Source organism: Epinephelus lanceolatus, chromosome 3 (genome assembly GCF_041903045.1).
Source record: "Epinephelus lanceolatus isolate andai-2023 chromosome 3, ASM4190304v1, whole genome shotgun sequence".
In the NCBI taxonomy this organism is placed as follows: Eukaryota; Metazoa; Chordata; class Actinopteri; order Perciformes; family Serranidae; genus Epinephelus; species Epinephelus lanceolatus.
The window spans coordinates 4,005,475-4,026,341 of NC_135736.1; the positions used below are offsets into that span (position 1 = coordinate 4,005,475).

At 40.1% G+C, this 20,867-nt stretch overlaps 1 protein-coding gene across 1 annotated transcript; it reads right to left on the minus strand.

Moving 5' to 3' along the window:
• Positions 1-577: 577 nt before the first annotated feature.
• Positions 578-20,718, minus strand: unc93b1 (unc-93 homolog B1, TLR signaling regulator). The gene is made up of 13 exons (XM_033624705.2): positions 20,537-20,718; positions 17,166-17,282; positions 16,866-17,007; positions 16,600-16,753; positions 15,599-15,760; positions 10,829-10,958; positions 10,593-10,686; positions 9,518-9,642; positions 6,693-6,875; positions 4,773-5,049; positions 4,529-4,650; positions 4,278-4,400; positions 578-1,741 (listed from the first exon to the last, which is right to left on the minus strand). Exons 1-13 carry the CDS (start codon positions 20,537-20,539, stop codon positions 1,475-1,477), a joined length of 1,899 nt encoding a protein of 632 aa, XP_033480596.1. The 5' UTR covers positions 20,540-20,718; the 3' UTR covers positions 578-1,474.
• Positions 20,719-20,867: the final 149 nt, after the last annotated feature.

Sequence of the window (20,867 nt, forward strand, 5' to 3'; positions counted from 1 at the left end):
GTGGGCACCCACGATTATTGTCACCAATTCAGTATCTGACCAAATGTTTCCCCTTCTGTTACTGAGATATTACATTAAGTAATGGCCAGAAAAGTGTTTTTGCACAGCATTATGTCACAGTCACTTCATCATTTGTCAGTATTTCATCCTGTTGGACATTTGTGTGAAATTTTGTTATAATTAGCATATAAATTCTTGAGTTATGGCCAAAAACATGTTGTTGTTTTTTTGTTTAGATTATTTTTGCGGGCTTTTTGCCTTTAATGGATAGCAAAAACAAGTTTTGTGAGGTCGCACTGACCTTGACCTTTGACCACCAAATTCTGATCAGTTCATCATTAAGTCCAAGTGGACATTTGTGCCAAATTTGAGGAAGCTCCTTCAAGGCTTTCTTTAGATATCGTGTTCACAAGAATGGGGCAGACAGACGGACAACTCGAAAACATAATGCCTCCAGCCACGACTATCGCGGGCATAGAGGTATGAAAACAGAGTATTTTGTACATTTAAACATAGTCAGTATGAATCTTTAGCTCACAGCACAGCTCTGAAGTAGAAACACTAGCATTTCTGTGTATTTTTGAATCTTGTTTATTGTTGTTGTAGATGATTTTATGAAAAACAATGCATCACTCCAAATATTAGTAACCATGTTATTCCTGAGGCCACTGTTTACCAAAATGTAATTAACTATATTTAAACATAAACATACATTCATATTCAACTTCAGGAAATAGTATGTTTTACTCCTACCATGAGATACAATAACAGACATGTGTCTGAGCTTCTGATAATAGCTCCAGCTAGGTTGTTTTCTCTAAGAAATGTGCATAAATTAAGGGGTTGAAAATAAACAAAGACAGAAGAACAAATATAGCCAAGGCTGCTTACACTGTTCATATCCAGCAAGACCAAGCTCTCTAAAAATGACTCCATCAAAACACTTCACCCTGAGGATAAACTCAGAAAATCAATTCCTCATTCCATTTTCTCTGGCTTGCAGTTCTTTCTTTCCAGATAAGTGCTCTTTTTAAAATGAAACTAGTTTGTATGTTACACAATATGTTTTCTACTTGATGAAGCACAGAAGCAGCAGCTGCTCTGCCCTCTATAATTATTGGCAGATTGGTAAATATGAGCCACATACTGTGCAGCATAAGAAAAACAAAATGTTGTTGTTGTATCCTGAGTTGTAGTCATGTTTTGTCCTGTGTGTGTGCTACCTTTAAAGGCTGTTCTGCAACCTTTCTTCTGGATCACTGCTGTGATTTTATTATGAACAGGTAATGAAAGTTAAAGTTTATGCAAGGGCAATGCTTTTGTTCAGTGGAGTATGTAAGAATTACATTATGTATAAGTATCTGTTGAAAAAATCTATGAATGGAGTCATGAGCACAGCAGCATCCAGGACATCTTCTGTTTATCTGTCATCTGTCCACTATCTCCCCTCATTGCTCCTTCTCTCTCTCCTCTCTCACCCTCCCTCACGCTCTTCCCTCATTTCCTCCTTCACATGAGGGTTCTCCCAGCTACGGCGGTGACCCTCAGCCCCTCTCCTCCTGGCTACCGGTGAGTCAGCTCCTTGGACCCCTGCGTCTTGGCCTCCTTCCTCCCTGTCCTCTGCTCCCATCTCCTCCGGCACATGCTCTCCGTCCTCCCTCTCTTCCTTGTCATCCTCCTCACTTCTCTCTGAGTCTGACTCATCTGAGTTGTCCTCTTCCAGGTAGCGGTAGCCTTTGACCTGAGGACACAAACAATCTATTATACTGATGACTGAGGAGAAACAGTGAGTCGGTCTTCAGTCAAAATGTGTTTGCTCATCTTTTAGTCACCAGTAAAAAGTTTTAATATAAAGCTCTGACTATAATAAGACTTTATTGATTCTCACACAGCTGAAGGAGTTTTTCAATAAAAGGCTGGTAGAGTGCAGGACATATCACTGTTTGCAGGAAATAAAATCTCAACATGAACCAGATCTCTGTGAAGAGATCCATGTAGTCCCTTCTGTCTATACCCAACAGCAGTAGATAAGGCACCAAGCTCAAATGTAAAATAAATCAGATAAAGGACGACGGCCATGGCCGTGACATTACTTGTTTCTTTCATATAACACACCACCTAAAACTTAGGTCTGCTGCTAGTCAACAGTTGAAACCTTGTTTTAATCAATATGCAAGGTCCTGGAAGAGGGATCCCTCCTCAGTTGCTCTTCCTGAGGTTTCTACCGTTTTTTTTCCCCGTTAAAGGGTTTTTTTGGGGAGTTTTTCCTTATCCGCTGTGAGGGTCTTAAGGACAGAGGGATGTCGTATGCTGTAAAGCCCTGTGAGGCAAATTGTGATTTGTGATATTGGGCTTTATAAATAAAATTGAATTGAATTGAAATGTCATCACTTCATTATGTCATCCTATTAGACATTTGTGTGAAATTTTGTCATAAATAGTGTATGAATTCTGGAGTTATGGGCAAACACATGTTTCTTGGGTCACAGTGAACTTGACCTTGACCTTTGACCACCAAATTCTAATTAGATCATCCTCAAATCAAAGTGGACGAATGTCTTAAATTTGAGGAAATTTCCTCAAGGTGTTCTTTAAAAACCACATTCACAAGAATGAAATGGACGCAAGGTCTGAGTGACTTTGACCTTTGCATATAAAATGTCATTATCACTTCACGTCATTTTTTGTGAAATCATTTATGTAAGATTTTATCATAATTAGTGTATGAATTCTTGAGTTATGGCCAAAAACATGTTTTGTCAGGTCACACTGACCTTGACCTTTGAACTTTAGCCACGAAAAAACATAATGCCACTGGCTATGGCTATCGCCGGCATGGAGGCATAAAAATGGAAAATGATTTAATAACCAGCTTCTCTTTAAAGGAGCTATATGTAAGAAATCTAAAGCAAATAGTTGTAAAATCCTCCTAATATGTCACAGAGACTAAGGAATAATGTTCATATAACATACTGATCTAACCGACAACAATAGTACAGCCAGAATATTCGCATTTAAAAAAATATTTTATGGTCCGCAAATCATGTTTATGTTTTGAATTTGTGTTTTGGCCTGTTCCGCCACCCACCGCCGTCTACCAGTCACGCAGTCAGTAGAGTCTCAGCATCAGTTACAGTTACGATTGAGCTACAGCAGCACGGCAAGCAGCATTAGCAGTGTCCTGGTACATAACATTAGCAGCCGGCTCCTCCGCTGTATCCCGGCAGCAGCGTTAGCAGCAGAGAAGCCGGACTTGCTCGAACGGTCCGCTGGAAAACCAAAGATCACAGACACGGTGACACGGCCCTGCCACGGCAGCCGCCCGTGGGCAAACAAATCAGTCTCCAGCGTGCCACTGTCCAGCAACCTCGAATCTGTAGGGGAGTAGGGGCGGACACGACTCGTGGCAGTATTTTGAATTTGAGTGCAGTAACCGTTTTGGCCACTTTCTTACATACAGCGCCTTTAAGCCTTGTTAAGTGACTGTCATATAGATGTGATACTACACTGAGGTGTACTGATGTATAAAAAATATTTATTTTCGTCAGGACACCTTTTGAAGACTCCAAGACTCCACTTGGGATAAAAACTTGTGTCTGATGTTTCTAAAAAAAAAATAAAATAAAATAAAAAGTAGTTACCTCCTTAGAAATATTCTCAGAATTACATGTACTCTTTCTTCCTTACTAAAAAGTCCAGAGTCAATCAATCTATGAAAAAGCAAATAAATTTTATGTTAAAAGATGTCTCCTACGTCACTGTGAAGTCCATTCTCAGTGTATGTACACTGGAGGTGTAAAATCTCCACATCACAAGTCGCATAGTTGACCATGATTGGCTCCAAACTTGTAAAATCCTGCTCATACATACACATCTCAAATTGAGATTTAAGGCAAGCACACACAAGCTTTCTCCCCTCAGCAGATGAATGTGAAACATCCTGATGATGTAACAATGAGTAAAACATATTTTTCATAGTGGAGAGTGTCTAAGCTTTGATGGCATAAAGGCTTTTTATATTAATACCCACAGGAAACTGGTTTAAAATTAGATATATAAAACAAAATAAATTGGCAAAGGATGCTTTTTTTAATGAAATAATGCTGAAAAAAGGAACATAGTAGCACATGCCCAATGACTTCAATGAAAAATGAATTCTGACTTGCAATTTGTTTAGTAAACTACACTAGAATACCTTAGTTTTTAATCTTTGGCTAACAGCATGACTCTGCTAAGGTCAATCAGGCAGTTACATGTGACAGACTGTGACTGGTTACCTTGTGCCGTGGCCGTGGGATGCGAGGCAGTCTGTAAGGCACTTTCATGGACAGCCGACGCTCCATCACCAAGTAACAGTAGCAGGCCAGCAACAAAGTGGCCAAAAGGATGGAGAGTTTGGCCTGAGGAGTTACAAAAATGGGTGAAGAACAGAAAAGGGGGCACTTTTCCTTTAAAATGTGAATCCAAATGATGCCTCTTTTCTCAGAGATGTTACTTGAGTCAAAATGTCTAAACACACACATCATACCCTCATAGGCAGGTTGGACCACAGGTAGACTATGAAGATGGCGATGGCTTGCCACCAGTGATAGATGGTATAGACAAAGTCCAGACGTTCTTTTTCCTCAGCGTACAGCATACCGAGCAGAGCTGACACACACACACACACACACACACACACACACACACAGAGGAGTTCATGCTGACATGTCATGTGTGAACAAAGTTAGTGCAGAGTGCGTACAAACATCTCAACCATAGCCGTTACTCACTGCTGACTCCTGTCTTGTTCAGGGCTGTGCCAAGTCCCCACAGCACAGAGATTACCAGCAGAGGGCCCTCATACACATCTGGCTTGTTAGCAGGTAGAGACAATGCCAGGAGAGCCACCAGCAGCACCCCATGCACAGTAGCACCCCCCGCCAGACACACCCAGCGCTGGAGGCGTAGGAGGCAAAGGGAGAGGGAGGAAAAGATGGAGCAGGAGAGGCCATAGACGACTATGAGAAGCCACAGTTTTTTCAGGCCCAAAACACAGACTCCATAGGACTGTGGACAGGGAGGAAATAATTAGATGAAACATATATATTTTCTATATTTCCTATCTCTTTGACTATAATTTGTCTGCTCTTTAATGTGCTTAGGATCTGTTTGTTTATTTTGCATTTCAGATTGCCCAAGGACACTAACAAAAAATAGCTGCAAGCAGTAATTCTGGGGTTCAAGCTAGCATGGCCCGTCTCTGACAGTTTACGACACCTACATTAAAGATAACTTACAGGTTTTTTAGTCTGAGTGGGTGGAAGTTCGCTGCAAAGATCAGCCTCTCACTGGGCGGAACGAGCCACCCGCTGAAAGTCCCGCCCTACCACCTCCGGTTGCAGTTTTCAACACGTCCTTTACTAACTTTTGCGGTGTTTGATCTTGCGGGGATGTAGCCATTTTTCTGCCATGGTTCGCGTCCTGTAGGCGATATTTTTGTGAGCGTGTTACACCAAAACCTGTTTCACCCCGGCAATATTTTTGCAAGCGCACCATTGCTGTGGCACAGCCAAGAACGACTGTGATTGGTTGAAAGAAATACAAGCAGCCGGGGCGTTTTTTTCTCCAACCTTAAAGTGAGAGTCGGCCCAGCCAGACCTTTCTTTTCTTGAGAAAGGTCTGGTGAGCGAGACTACAGGTTTTATAATGATCGGACAAAGGCTCATTCATTTAGGACCAAATCTGTGCCGGGTTCTGCGCTTCTGCAGCATTGCCGTAACCCCTTATTGGTCATTTGCAAGCACATTTTGGGTACATGTTTCAATATCTTCATTAAAATTATCCACCAAGTTTGATGATGATTTATGGCCAGGCAAATGAACATGTTTGGAACTGGTGGTACCCCTATTGAAAGATTTCAAAATACTTTAACAAACGTGATTCAAAATTATTATTTAACATATCGTGCAAGTTTTATAATGATCAGCCAATTTCTGATATACAGTCACATTTGTGTTGTGCCACATCCACTTTTTGCATTTTTGTTGCCTCCTATTGGTCAATTTGAATAAAACTTTCAAGGTGTGTTGCTGTTACCTCTTTAGACATATTCTGCAAGTTTTGTGATGATTGGCTCAACGGTTATGGAGTTAGGTCTAGTCATGTGTTAAGCCACGCTCCCTCTAAAGTTCATTGGTCAATAGCTTCAAAATGCAATGAAATATCAGCAAGCTTTTGATTAATTTTGATAAAGATGGTCCAGCGATGATTCACAGAAAATTTGGTACAAATCAGACCTATGGTTTAGAAGGACATGTCAGTGTGTTTTTCAAAAAATTCAAAATGGCCGTAATGGTTCGTGAGGCTTTTTGCAAGAGCACACTGAGCTGGACAAGTGTGCCAAATTTCAACTCAGTGCAACTTACAGTGTGAGGGGCAGGGCCTTTCTAAAATTGGAATTATCCATCCCCATCTGGCCAATTGGCATCATACATCTTGAGTAGCATTTGCACACAGCTTCTGATCACTGGTGAAAATTTCATGCGTCTACAATGCACCATCTCACAAAAATGTGTGAAAATATTTCTAAATAATAATAATAATAATAAATCAGCACAAAACACTAGGGTTTCAGCCCTTCAAGCTTGAACTGCTAATTAAATAATGCAAGCTATTCTATTGTTCAAAAAGCCTTATTGACAGCACTGTACCAGGGAGAATCCTGTGACAGCAAACAGCACTTCAAAGCCGCTGTAGATGAAGAAGGGGCAGAGCAATCGTAGACGGTAGTCTCTCAGGTGTTTAAAAGGCAGCTGGAAGATGTTTCCCCAGCCGATACTGCGAAGGTCAATCTCTTCTGTCGGGCGGTAGGCAGCACCACACAGCACAAGGAACTGTGGGTAGAAGCACACAGCAGTCTGTTAAATTGGATCATTTTGAATGACTGCTTTGGTTTGTATGTGCTATGCTTTGAAAAATAAGGCAATTCTTTCCAGCCTATTGTAGGACAAAATAACTTCTTGCAAACACAGCACTGAATAAACCTTGTATCCCACTTAAGCCCTGAAACTTCCACTAGAAAGCCAGCTGGTGTAAATACATGGGCCTATCCAACAACACAGTTTTTTTCTGTACATTTACAACAATCTAATCCTCAAGCCAGCCTTCTAAACTGCTCTAACTTGTATTAGGGATGTCCGATCACGTTATTTTTACAAAATCGGTATCAGTAATAAAAGATCGGAGGAATCAAAACAACAAAAATGGCCAGGTTTTTCATCTATGTTGTTCATTGTTGCCTCCGCTTTCCAATGTATAAAGATATAGGCCTATTTTTTTTGTTGAAGACAAGAAGAAGATATTGAATTTGTTTACATTTTGTGCTGCTGAACCACAGATATGCTTTTTGGATACTATTTAAATAAAAAACAAACCTTATGGGACAACTTGGATGCATTCTTTTTTTTTTTTCTTTCTTAATGCTTTGCAAAGTATTGGATCAGACTCGGTATCAGACTCGGTTTCAAAATAAAGGACTCGGTATCAGATTGGATGCAAAAAAAATGTGATCGGGACATCCCTAACTTGTATGAAGGTATGGATCTGAGGTTTTTTTTCTGTGCAATAGGGATCAAACTATTACCTGTTTCACAATAAACCGCCGTTAAATTTCCAACAATTAGTATTACTGTTTCAAATTTAACTATCAATAAAACCAGGTATGATTTCCTCGCTTTAAAAAACTCATGGTAAATACTGTCCAGCAACAACCAAAGTTAACAACAGTCTTCCAGACGCAGGGGCAGCATGCAGTGTGGGTTTGTTTTGCTGTTCCCTTGTTTACAGAGTGGGTGTGCAGCAGGCAACCCCAGTGATGCTACTGGTCCTTGTTCTCATCTCTCTCAGTGACATACATACTGATAAAGCATTTCAGACTATCTTTAACATTGATGTACATTATATATGGTTGTCCTATGTTTCAGTGTGTGTATCAGTACTTTATGGACATTTTCAGCACATTTTAATTCCACCGTGATAATACTGATAACTGAGATAATGTGGATCATTATGATCAGAATATGAAATTTCATAATGTTTCATCTCTGGTGCATTACCACTTTGATAGCTCTGAGGTAGAGCGGTTCGTCCACTGAATGGAAGATTGGTGGTTTGATCCTCAGCTCCTCCAGTCTGCACGTCATTGTATCCTTGGTTAAGATACTGAACCCCCAGTAGCAGGAGACACCACGTATGGTAGCTCCGGCCACCAGTGTATAAATGTGTGTGTGAATGGATGACTGTGGTATGTGGTGTAAGAGCACTAAAAATGGTGAGAAGACTAGAAAGGCACTATAAAAAGCAAGTCCATTCACCATTACACTCTAAAATTCACTTGTTATAATTTCAGATGAATAGTAGGAGTAGTAAAAGTGTTAACTAATACATATTACCAACTTCCCCAGTTTATTAATAACATTAAGACAATATTTTTTATGTTACGTTTAAGTTTTCAGAAATTGTATGTTTAAATATGCAAGTGAGGCGTTATCTTGTTAATTATGTGCTGATTTGAATATGTTTCTAGAACAAATATCTGAACACTGAATAAAGCTAGGTTCAAAATCCTTGTTTCAATTTGAATTCATGTTAGAGTCAAAGGTTTTCACAGAGGGAATTTAAGGTTATTTTTTGTAATCACTCCATTAATCAGAAAATACTGTAAACAGCCATAAAAATCCATTTTCACCATGTTATTAAGAATAAAATGTTGTATAAATCAAGCTATTAATGAAATATGAACAAACCTGTCTGTAAAAACCTTCAGAATATAGATAGGATTAAACTGTAAAGTCTGGTGGATGTATGTGGCTCAGAGTATGAGAAGTAAGTCATTTTGAGAAAATGGCCTTGAAAGATATGTATTGTAAAATTCCATACATTTTAGACAAAAAAAAGAAGACACTAGGGTGAAACTTCCCCAGCTGATAATAAGGTTTTAAGGTTTCATAAGGTGTTTTTTTTTTTGTTTGTTTTTTTTATATTGCAAGTTTTCAGAAATTTTATGTTTAAACTTGCAACTGAGGCATTATCTAATTAGGTATCAACTTTTTGCATACATTTACAGGATAGAAATCTGAATTAAAATACATCTTACATGTCTCATCATTTTAGACTTTTTTCCACTACTCAAAAACGAAGACATGTTATGGGTGCAAAATGGCCCGAATTCTCAAAACTGACCAGTGCATGAGAAAATTGTTTTCACACAATTTTTCCTTGTGTGTCTCACCTTAAAAAGAAAAATAGATGAATGAAAGTAATAACGAGGAACACATTACAGTTTTAACTTGGTTTTAGTTTTCTCACATAGTTACGTATGTATACACTTTTCTTAATAGCTACATTTTTGGTTTGGTTTGATATAATTTTAGGACATACATAGTGACAGAGCATTGCTCAGCAACTTTCATTTTCATTTGTGTGTGTGTGTGTGTGTGTGTGTGTGTGTGTGTGTGTCATGGAGTTTGGATCTTACGATGATCATGGCAAGGAAGGCGAAGCCCATGAGAACACTCTCCACCTGGATGAGCAGCATGGAGCGAGGCAGATTGGTGAGCACGGTGGTGTTGAAGCCAGGGATCACTCCACTGATGTTTGCTCCTGTCAGAGAAAGAGGAAGCTTCAGCCATCCCAAGTTAAGCATGACAGGAAAACAATTTCAGCTTTAGCAGAAGTGTTGCACTTCTCTAGTTTCACATCAGCCTTATGAGGACCAACTTGTGCTTCCTTTTGAACCCTGATGCCTTTTAGAGCAAAGAAGAAAACATACATACAAGTCTTGTACATGTACTTCTACTTCATATAAACCTATAAAACTGTTTTTGGTGAAACCATGTGTCTAGGAGAAACCATGAGAAGAAATAAGCAATGCAAGACAGTGAAAACTGAGGAGCCTTTTTTTTGGAAACAAAAACTTCACAATACAAGATGTGAATCACAATTGATGCATTTTGAAACACTTTTTAGCTGCTAAGTGCTCCTCTATGTTCACCAGTTAGTTGCTAACGCTGTCTGAGTTTGTGGAACATTCAGAGTAATGAGCAAAAAAATGCTAAAAGACTCCATAGACTTGAGGGGAGCTGCAAATTCAGTTTCAGTTTTCTTGCTGACAGTGAGGTACAAAGATTGATACCACTCTCTTGTCTGCACGGTAAATAAAGCTGCCAGTTAGCTTAGCTTAGCATAAAGACTGGAAACAGGGCTTCAGCAAGCCTTAGAGATTTTGCAAGTCTTTGTGCAAAGCTAAGCAGACCAGCTGTTTGCTTTGGCTTCAAATCTGCCCCTCAGATATGAGTGTTATCAGTCTCTCATTTAACTTTTTGCAAGAACGTATTAAAGCATACTTTCAGATACACTACACGATGAAGCTGTGTCCTGTATATGTACCGAAAGCAAATACCACCGATTCTGGTTGTATGGCAATTAAAGTTCTGTTCTATTCTAGTCTATATTTCATTGAATAAAAAGGACTGATTCCTTGTACATTGTTGTCCTGCGCTTGTTTGTCAGTAATCATTCATCAGTGGAGGTGAAGTGACACATGTCTTTACCACAGCCCTTGACATTATGGAGAATGTGTTTTTCTTCTTGCAGGTGGCTGTTGAGGACAAAACGCATGGGGAACTCCGCAAAGACAAAACTCAGCTGATGAGGAAAAGAGAGAAGACAAAGGGGATCATGCTCATTAGTTTGTGCAGCTGTACAAACTTCTTTTCTGATGTTAAACTCGGCCCACAACATGAAATGAATTGAAGCATTAGTGAACAAAAGATGGCTGAAGTCTCACATGGAATATGATGGAGAAGACTGACTGGAAAACAATGATGTAGCTGTGGCACGCTCCCTTAGGAAGCTTCTTCTGCTCCTGCACATGCTCTTCCTTGTAGTTTACATACTCATAGTACTGCTGAGCCATCCTTCAGGTGTTTGTGTGAGGGGAGAAATTCACAACACATTAATTGAAACAAACATAATTATTATGTACAATCAGGTATGTGTTAATTTGAGGCCTGTGTGGGTGTATATGGATTCACCTGTTCACTCACTATATGTCCACGCAACTTTACACCTTGACATCTGAACTTTGCTCCATGGATATCAAGGGTGCCTAAGAGAGCTTTAGAGTGTGCCTCACATTTCCATTTTCTGATTCTTTCTGCATTTAACTTCATAAAAGGTTTAAACTTGATACATGGAAAAAAAACAGACCTTGGCTTTCGGGAACTGTGTTTCTAGGTGGCATTGTAACACAAAAACACAGTAATGCTTTACAGAACAACAACAAAAAACTAGAAGTACCACATTGTATCTGACCAAATGTCTCCCCTGCTGTTCTGACCATGAGTAATGGCCAGAAAACATTATGTTTTCAGTGAAGTTGACCTTTGACCTTCTGGATATGTCATCACTTCATCAATTTATCCTATCAGACATTCATGTGAAATTTTGTCATAATTTGTGTTACAGTGTGAGGTCATGGTGACCTTTCACCACCAAATTATAATCACTTCATTCTTTAGTACAAGGGGTCGGTTGTGCCTAATTAAAAAAAGATATATCCCTTCAGATGTTCCTGAGATATCAGATTCACATGAATGGGAGAGATGTCCAGAAAACCTAACATAATGCCACTGGCTGCAGCTGTTTGGGTTGTTTTTTTTGCACAATTTAAAATACACAAAATGGCAAATATAACAAATAATATACAGTCCAGGGAGAGGACGAAAACTCAGTGAGCTTATTCATTGCCTCACCTAAAAATGTTGAAATTTTAACACTGTAACAACAAAAGTTGACAGTCATGTACATTTGCTTATCTACGATATTTAAGAAAAATGCAACTGGACATTGAATCTCCCCCTTTTATTTTTTTTTAAAGAGAGACTTTTTACACTTACTTCCATTAAAATGGTTTCAAGTTTCAATTGTATTAATAAAATGTTTGTTCAACCAACAATAACCCTTCAGTTTTCATTCCTTTAAGGCTCATTCTGAAAATAATATAAATTCTGTATTACCATGACACCACAACATTTTCTGAGACGGTTATCTTAATAAAATTGCATACTGTTGCAACCCTCAAACACATTAAAAGTATGCAACTGTGTGTGTGAGTGTGTGTGTGTGTGTGTGTGTGTGTGTGTGATCAATGTTTATTCTTGTGCACAGGTATCTCTTGAAAACGGGATCATGATCTCAATGAGACTCCCTGTTTAAATAAAATATTAAATAAAAACTAGAATTACCACCCCACCGCTGTATATCTTCACACACCGGTCAAGTCAGACTTACAATTTACATCCATGTCTGTGAAAACATGAATGCTTCACACACATCTTCCCCCTGGCAGCCTGGCAGCACAGAAGATCTATACAATCGGCACAGTTTCAAGATTACAGTCACCAATTCAGTAACTGACCAAATGTCTCCCCTTCTGTTCCTGAGATATGACATAGAATAATGGTCAGAAGTGTTTTATGCAGAACATTATTACAAGTTGACCTTTGACTTTTTGGATATAAAATGTCAGCACTTCATCATTTTATCTTATTAGACATTTGTGTGAAAAATTAGCATAATAATTACTGAGTTATGGCCAGAAACATGTTTTGTGAGGTCACACTGACCATTGACCTCCAACCACCAAATTCTAATCAGTTCATCATTAAGTCCAAGGGAATATTTGTGCCAGATTTAAAGAGGGCATTCTTGAGATATCCCATTCCAGGAATGGGACAGACAGATGGACTTATGGACAGACTAACAGCCAGACAATCCAAAAAAATGCCTTTGGCTATGGCTATCACTGGTGCACAGGCATAGAAAATATTCTGTTAGTTAGGCGAGCCCCATCAGCCCATGCGACCCTAGAGTTTGCTTATTTTAGGTTGGTCCTACTTTACTAGTGTGTTTCAGAGGGTCAGTCTTATTTCAGATATTACAGCATATTAAAACTGTTCACACTATTCAGTGTGTGAGAGCAACAGGGTGTTAATGGGGGCCAAACAGTTCATCTGGACATGTCACAATTATATTCAGCTGTTTGTCTCACTGATGATGATGTAAGACCCGAAACACCCAATGACCCCGGTAACATCACTGAAGATGTGTCCAGGTTGCACCGCAAGGTATATCTAAGTACTAGTTGTTTGTCTCACTCAGTACATATCATGGTCACAATTTTATAATAATCAATTCAAGAGACATATTTGATTTTGTTGTGAGTTTATTTTAAAAAAGAAAATTAGCCAATATGTGGTTCAGTTTTTTTCTGTTTAAAAATTTCTTAAAAATCCACTAATTGCTAATCATCAGTTTTTGAATATCTTCACTGGTTAAATGGGGAGAAAAGTACCTAAGTGATATATTTAGAAACATCTATTGATTAAAACCTGTAATCTCTATTTTTAGGGACCGAGCCTGTAGGCAGCCGACTCCTCTCAGAGGAGTCTTTGCCGAAGGCAAGGACCCTATTGTTTCTGGTGCGTTTATTATTCTTTATTCTTTCTCCCGCCCCCTCTTTGAGGCCAATTTTGACCCCCTAAACATGCTCAAAAACTCACCAAAATTGGCACGCATGTCAGACCTGGCATTTTATAAAATGATAAATGCGCTCTCTAGCACCACCTAGGCACACTAAAATGCCCACTATGGCCCATAGGAATGTTGTAGAAAGATGAAGCCACATACAGGGCACACACCTTATCATCTACATCATCACGCTAATTTGAATACGTTTTCTGGAACTTCGAGGTGCAGTGGAAACAGAAACCATACAGATTACTGGGAATTCTTTTACCAGGTAAATAAATTCCTGGTAATAAAAGTTCCTGGAAATGTTGGTGGAAAAGGGGCTAATGACACGGAATGTTGGGAGCTAGAGTGGAGGGGGCTCTAAAATCGTCTTAAAGATTTATCTTAAACTCGCTGCCATTGCCACAATTGTCACTCTACATACACAATTATACTTAAAACGTAGGAAAATTTGTCCTGGTCACAACAATGTCTCCCTGGAATCTCTCACACTTACACATTTGGCTCAGTGGGCTCCAAAGCGAAGGGAGCGGCGTTTTTTTTTTCTCATTCACCCCTATGTAAACTGTAAGAGGAGAAAATTCTCAAAACAGCTGAGGGCCAACACATCTCTAATTCGCGACCAAGATCACATTTTTGACACCACAAACAGTGGTGGTATGCTCAGATTGACGACTGGACTCACGGTTTGGGAATGAGAGGGAGGAGTTCGAGAAATTTTCAACCCATGTTAAACTGCCTGCTGTCTGCTCTACTCTCTACTCTCCTCTCTCTGCCTTTCTGCTGTGCCTGCCGCTCATTAATCACCATGACAACAGCTACACTTGCACAAAAACACAGGCCTGTTGCAGTGTGCATGTCTCACAAGCCCCTTTTATACTGCCAGATTTTGGAGCGTTTAGACAGACAGAGTCGGACTGGCGAGTTGATCCAAGGTGCCCAGTTTTCTGCCTCGTAGGGTAGACATATTGGCGGAACCCTTTTAGTTTAAACAGAACAGGGCGGCCTTCCACAACGGGAGGGGCTGTTGAAGACTTGTGGGAGGAGCTGTTGATGACGCCACATGTGCAAGCCACTGGCTGTGGATAAACAGGAAACAGCTGATAGCAGGAATTAGCGAGCAGCTAGGAGCAAGAGGGAAACGCAAACCTGACAGACACTGTAAAGATGAGCAACTGAGGAGACAAGGAATTGCACGCCCTCCTTGTCCTCGCAAACGAAGAGGCCATTAACCATCAGATGACGGGAACGGTGAAGAACGGGCCGACTTATGAGAGAATCGCCAAAGGACTTCCCTCCCACATCTCTGTTCACACCCTGAGCTACACATTGTGTTATTTGCTCACGCCCCCCGTTGCCCCGAAAAAGGCGCATTTTGTGTAAACAAAAGTAAGCAGGCGGCATTTTGCCGCACTCCCTGATTTTGTGTTTATACTGCCCATGCTAAAAAAAGACTGATTGGGCTTTCCTGCAAATTTGGACAATTCCTATCTAAAAAAGGGCTACAATCTCAAAACCAGATCTTACAGGAGCAGAATCTCCATTGTAAACAGCATCTACACATTATATATCAGTGTTTTCCATCTATCACATACTACTACAGCCTTTATTACTGATAATACTGTTTCTTTTGTGATTATGACTGTTAAATACATATTGTAAGGTAGTGTGTGTGTGAGGTCCCGCCCAACGCTGCTTGCAGCTTTAATTTATGATTTATTTATGTCGATATTGTGGATTATGTTTAGATTTAGGGTAAAGGTGGTTATAGAGTTATCTTTACACACTGCAGTACAGGTGATTAGGTTTAGTGTTAAGTGAGAAACAAGTCAGTGAAGTTCAAATTTAGGTATAGTTTTGGTGTGGTGACAGTATGAGCAACTATCTGAGACTGGTTGATCACTGAGAGCTCAGCTGGTCAACATTCAGTACGCTGTGTGTTCTGTCACGTAATAAGGGTCAAGCTTCCGCCTCTTATGAAACATCTCTTCATCCGCCAACCCTTTCACCTCCTGCTTCTCACCTTGTAATGTAATTTCCCAACGAGGCCCAGAGCGGCACAATGGCCACACCGATGGCTACAGCTGATGGAACCAAGGTGTAGTACCTCTCCCAGTAATTGGTTGACACAAAGAGTGCATAGATTCCTGAAGCCAGGAACATCATCCACTTAGTACCTAGAAACCTTCCAGAGAGATAAATCATCATCATCACTATGATAGTGTATATAAGCAGAGCAAGGACAAAAAAGAAAAAAAATAGAAAAGGATGGTTTCAGGGACAGTTCTTTATTTATCAGAGGACAGGGGTGGCTGGGGTGTGACTTCTATTTTTATATGTATATTTTTGACCCTCCCCGAAGCTATGGATATTTTTTCTTGAGCCTCCCTGAATGACGGGTGGAAAATGTATAACCCTCCCTCTATCATAAATTAAAGATTACATTTTTAAAACTTACTCTCTGAAGTTTTAAAGATAAAGGCTGAAGACGTAATCCTGGAGTTTATAAAAGCCCAGGTTTTTCATTCTTGTCATGCATGCTGGTTAGTGCATGCAAAGGTTTTTTTAGGATAAATTTCAAATGAGACATGGTATAAAGTGGTTTTGAGAAATTAGCACTATTTTAAGCTCAGATTTGATTATGATTTTTTTCTGACACAAGCACTCATCACACATGGTGTGTTTAAGGAACGTCACAAATTTAACATCCAAAAATAATTTCCGTTTTTACAGTTTCTGGCTATGATCAATTGTGTAATTTTGGCGTTTTTTTACAGAAAACATGCCTTCCAAATCCACCAGGGGGTTTGGAAGGCACATTTTCTTTAAAAATCTGTGGTCAAATAAATACAAAATGCAGCCATTTAAAGCTGTATGCCTCTCTCCTTAGTTAAAAACACAAGTCCCTCACTAATGCTTAAAAAATGATTTGACATGCCTCCCCCTTTTTGCACTACCCCCTCCCCCCATATAAATAACAAACAGTCCCTTATCATTTGTATTTAAGTGTACAAGTGTGTCTACCTGATAAGTACGGGGGTGTACAGCAGGCCTATGATGGGTGTGACATTGATGCCCATCAGCATCTTGCGGTCGATGTCCTCCAGGCCAAGGTTGCTGTACTTCACCTCACGGTAGGTCATATCATAATGGAGGATCAGCTGCATCTGCAGTAGGCCTACATCACGCACACACACACAAAAATATGTTTAGAAGAACATAACTCTTTGCAACCCGGCCCGTCTGTGTTTCCTTGTCCATTTCAATGTCTTTTCTCCACTCAAACTCACCCAGGTACACACTGTACACAATCATGGCTCCAACACTGGCTGCAAGAACATTTTTGATGACTCCCAGCCTCTTCCTCCTGTAGTATTTCCTCTCCTCCTCCTCCTCGTTGTACTCTGCCTGTGGGCTCAGAAACTCCTCCATCTCAGGAAAGAAGGGAAAAAAAGGTTATGCAACTGACAGCAACGGTGGTGGAAATTTATCATATTCATGACGAAGTGTGTATCTTAAGTGGAAACCTGAGAATAACAGAGACTGAAGTAATAAGTTTTCTTTTTTTTACAAGACAGCAGGGAGCTCACCTGGCCCTGCGTGTTGTCTTCTTGCCCCACATTCAGCAGTTCATTTATGCCGCCATTGGGAGGTGCTACAAATTGATCAACATCCCCTACCACATCTTCTTGATGAGCTGCCTCCATCTAGTGACGAAAAGGAGCAGTACGCTGGTTTATTGGATGGAACACTTTAATCATCAAAAACAATCAATCACTGAAGTGTTTTTGTAATGTTATTCCCACGAGGCCCCTGTAGGGACTCAGGTTACAAAATCTCTTATTGTACATACTACTGGGACTACATGCAGATTTATTTTTTTAAGTTTTCTCAGGCCACCATGTATTGGAGATCCAAATCTAAGGCTACATAAATTTGAATCATTAATATAGTTACTCTTTGAAGTTATCAGCTTTTAGTTTTATTGATGCAAAACTCCATGTTACATGTGAGCCATTTTATAGATGAAACTTTTTGATCTGTTTTATATAATAAATTTCACAGGTATGAATAGTACCACGGGGTTAGAAAAAATGTATCCTCCACTGCTCTCCTGAAAAAGTGAGACTACCATCCCCTCCGCAAGTATTAGGAATATAATACCCTCTCCCATTTCTGATGCCCTTTGGCTCCACTCATAACTTTTGTACGGTCCTTAATCTTGTCAAAAATGTATTAAAATTGTATTATTTTTAACAGCCTAAAGCTCTTAGCTTCCTATGTGAATAAAGACCATTTATCTGTATTTGTGATTCACACTGTAGACTGGTGTTGTTGTTTTTTTTTCTTCACAACGTATACATCGTTAAAAAGAGGATATGACCCACAGCATGTTCTGCAAAATGAAGGAATACAATAAGGTTCAGTTGTTGTGGTCTGCACATATAAAATACTTGTAGAGTATATGAAACCATAAACTACTAATGGGTGGGGGTGGGTGGCAGAAATGGTTAGGCATGTAAAATAATTTTTCAGCACTAGGGAGGGTGTGTGTTTTTTATTTTGGCTTAGAGGAGGGGCATACAAATTTAAATGGTTGTATTTTGTATTTATTTTTATCACCTTTTTCTTTTTTTTTAAAACGTGCTTTTGGATGGCATATTTCTTCAAAAACTGCCTAAATTACACCTTTGATCATGGCCAGAGACTGTAAAAACAATATTGTTGGATAGTTACATTTCTGACAGTCCTTGGACACATCATGTGCGACAAACTGCCAGAAGAATAAATAAAACAAAAACAAATCAGAGTTTAAAATAGTGACATTTTATCAAAATCACTGTAAACTAAACTAAGCAAGGAGAGTAAGGAAATATGTGTTTGGTAGATTATTTCTTTGTTGTAACAATGCTTCTTGGCAATAAATCTTATACCGTTGGAAAGCCTGTTTATTTCCCTTTAAAAAGGTGCCACATTTGTAAGGAACATGCTTTTGTGGGATGAGCAGCAGAGCTGAGTGTGTGGGTTGGGTCCATTAAAAATTTGCCGAATCTTCTCTGCCAATGCCAAACAGCTTTTTTTTTTTGCTGTTGCTATTGACTCTTGTTTTGAGTTTCTGGTCAGCACCTGTGAGCATGGGCCCTGCCACAGTGGTCAGTTGGTGTCTGTTCCAAAAATTGGCATGCCACATTTGACTGATCTGGATAGGGCCCGTGAGATAGGGCAACTTCAAGCTGGTGTTCCGTAAACCACCAGCTTGAAGTGAGCCCTAGTACCATCTGCAAATTGAAGGCCAAGTTCCATATAACGGGGGATGTCAGACACAGGCCGCGAAGTGGGCGTCCCAAGAATACAGCACCCCAAGAAGACTGTTTCCTCATCCTGCCAGCACTTAGGAACCGTAGGCAGTCTTCTACAAATCTGCAGTCAAGGTTTCCAGGACGATATGGTCGACGGCTCTCTGCCCAGACAATCCGGAAGAGACTGCACGCAGCCAATCTCCGGTCTCATAGGACTGCCATGAGGCCTGCCATGACTGCCCTTCACCGTGAACAATGTAATGTTCAGCAATGAGTCCAGATTCTGCCTACGGTAGTTGGATCGTAGGGTCAAAGTGTGGAGAAGATGCTGAGAACACTTTGCTGATTGCTTCACCTGTAGAGTAACATCTTTTGGTGGAGGCATTGTGATGGTGTGGGGCGGCATCTCCCTCACTGGAAAAACAAGGCTTGTCATCATTGGAGGTAATCTCAATGCAGAGAGATATCGAGATGAAATTCTGCAACCAGTGGCAATCCCATATCTCCACAGTCTGGGACCGGACTCTATCCTCCAAGATCACAACGCTCGCCGCCACAGAGCGGGGTTTATCAGAGACTACGTCCAGAATTTGGGGATGGAGAGGATGGAATGGCCCGCCAGTAGTCCTGACCTCAACCCCACTGGATACTTGTGGGATCAGCTTGGGTGTGCTGTTCATGCCAGAGTGACCAACACAACCACATTGGCTGTCTTGCGACAAATGCTGGTTGAAGAATGGGATGCCATCACACAGCAGTGTGTGACCAGGCTGGTGACCAGCATGAGGAGGAGGTGTCAGGGCCCATGCTCACAGGTGCTGACAATCAGGTGCACCTGGAGGTACCAGAAGCTCAAAACAAGAGTCAATAGCAACATCAAAAAAGTCATACATACTCAGCTCTGCTGCTCATCCCACAAATGCATGTTCCTTACAAATGTGGCACCTTTTTAAAGGGAAATGAACAGGCTTTCCAAAGGTATAAGATTTATTGCCAAGAAGCATTGTTACAACAAAGAAATAATCTACCAAACACAAATTTCCTTACTTTTCGTGCTTAGATTATGTCTCATTTAAAATCTGGCTACCCAGCGTGCTTTAACTTTTCATATTTTAACTTTCAAACATCAGTAACTTTTAGAAATTTTATCAATAATTTATGATGGAGGGGGGGTCATGTTTGTTCTGCCTGTCACTCAGAAAGGTTCAAGAAAAATATATAACACTTGTCACGCTAACTACAGGACAGTCCCTAGTGTCACTTCCAAGCTTATTTACATATAAATTACGAACATGTTTATCTCATACACGTTGTATGCTGATGCTGTCTCTCACCCAGTACAGCCTTCGAAACGTCCTTTAACATTCCTACACAACCAAACTTTAGTATCCCCGAAATTAAAGTGCGTCCGAGCTACTGAAATTGTACTTTTTGATATACATTTTTTTGTTACATTTTTGGATAATTTCTAATATAACACACAGTAGTAATTATCTGGAATTGTAGTTTGAACGGTACACTACTTGTTGCACCAACGTCAGCTAGATATCCCAGGGTTATTTAAGAACTATTTTAATACACCAATGTTTCAAACACAGCCAACTTACCCACTACAAAAGCACTTCTCTTCATCACTTACAGGTACCTAGGAGGCCACTTACCATGTTTCTCGCGCGGGGCTCCTCACGGACAGGAAAAGTTTGTCCACCTGGGTGACAGAACCACACAGTGCAACTGTGTCCCTGTGAACCTTCTAGTTTCTGCAGCTGTTAGTTCCTCTTTCCACTGTACAAAGTGCGTATATAAATAAGTGTATCGAGGGAAACGAAAGTCAGTAGTCTCCACTTCCTCACTCCAATCTCCCTGTGTTTCTCTTAAAGGTACAGACACACATTTAGAAAACCCAGCCTCGTCTGTACCAAGAGTGCGACAGTAACTGTAGGACAGAGAATGCCAATTCAATACCCCTATAACAACACTCACGATGTTCAG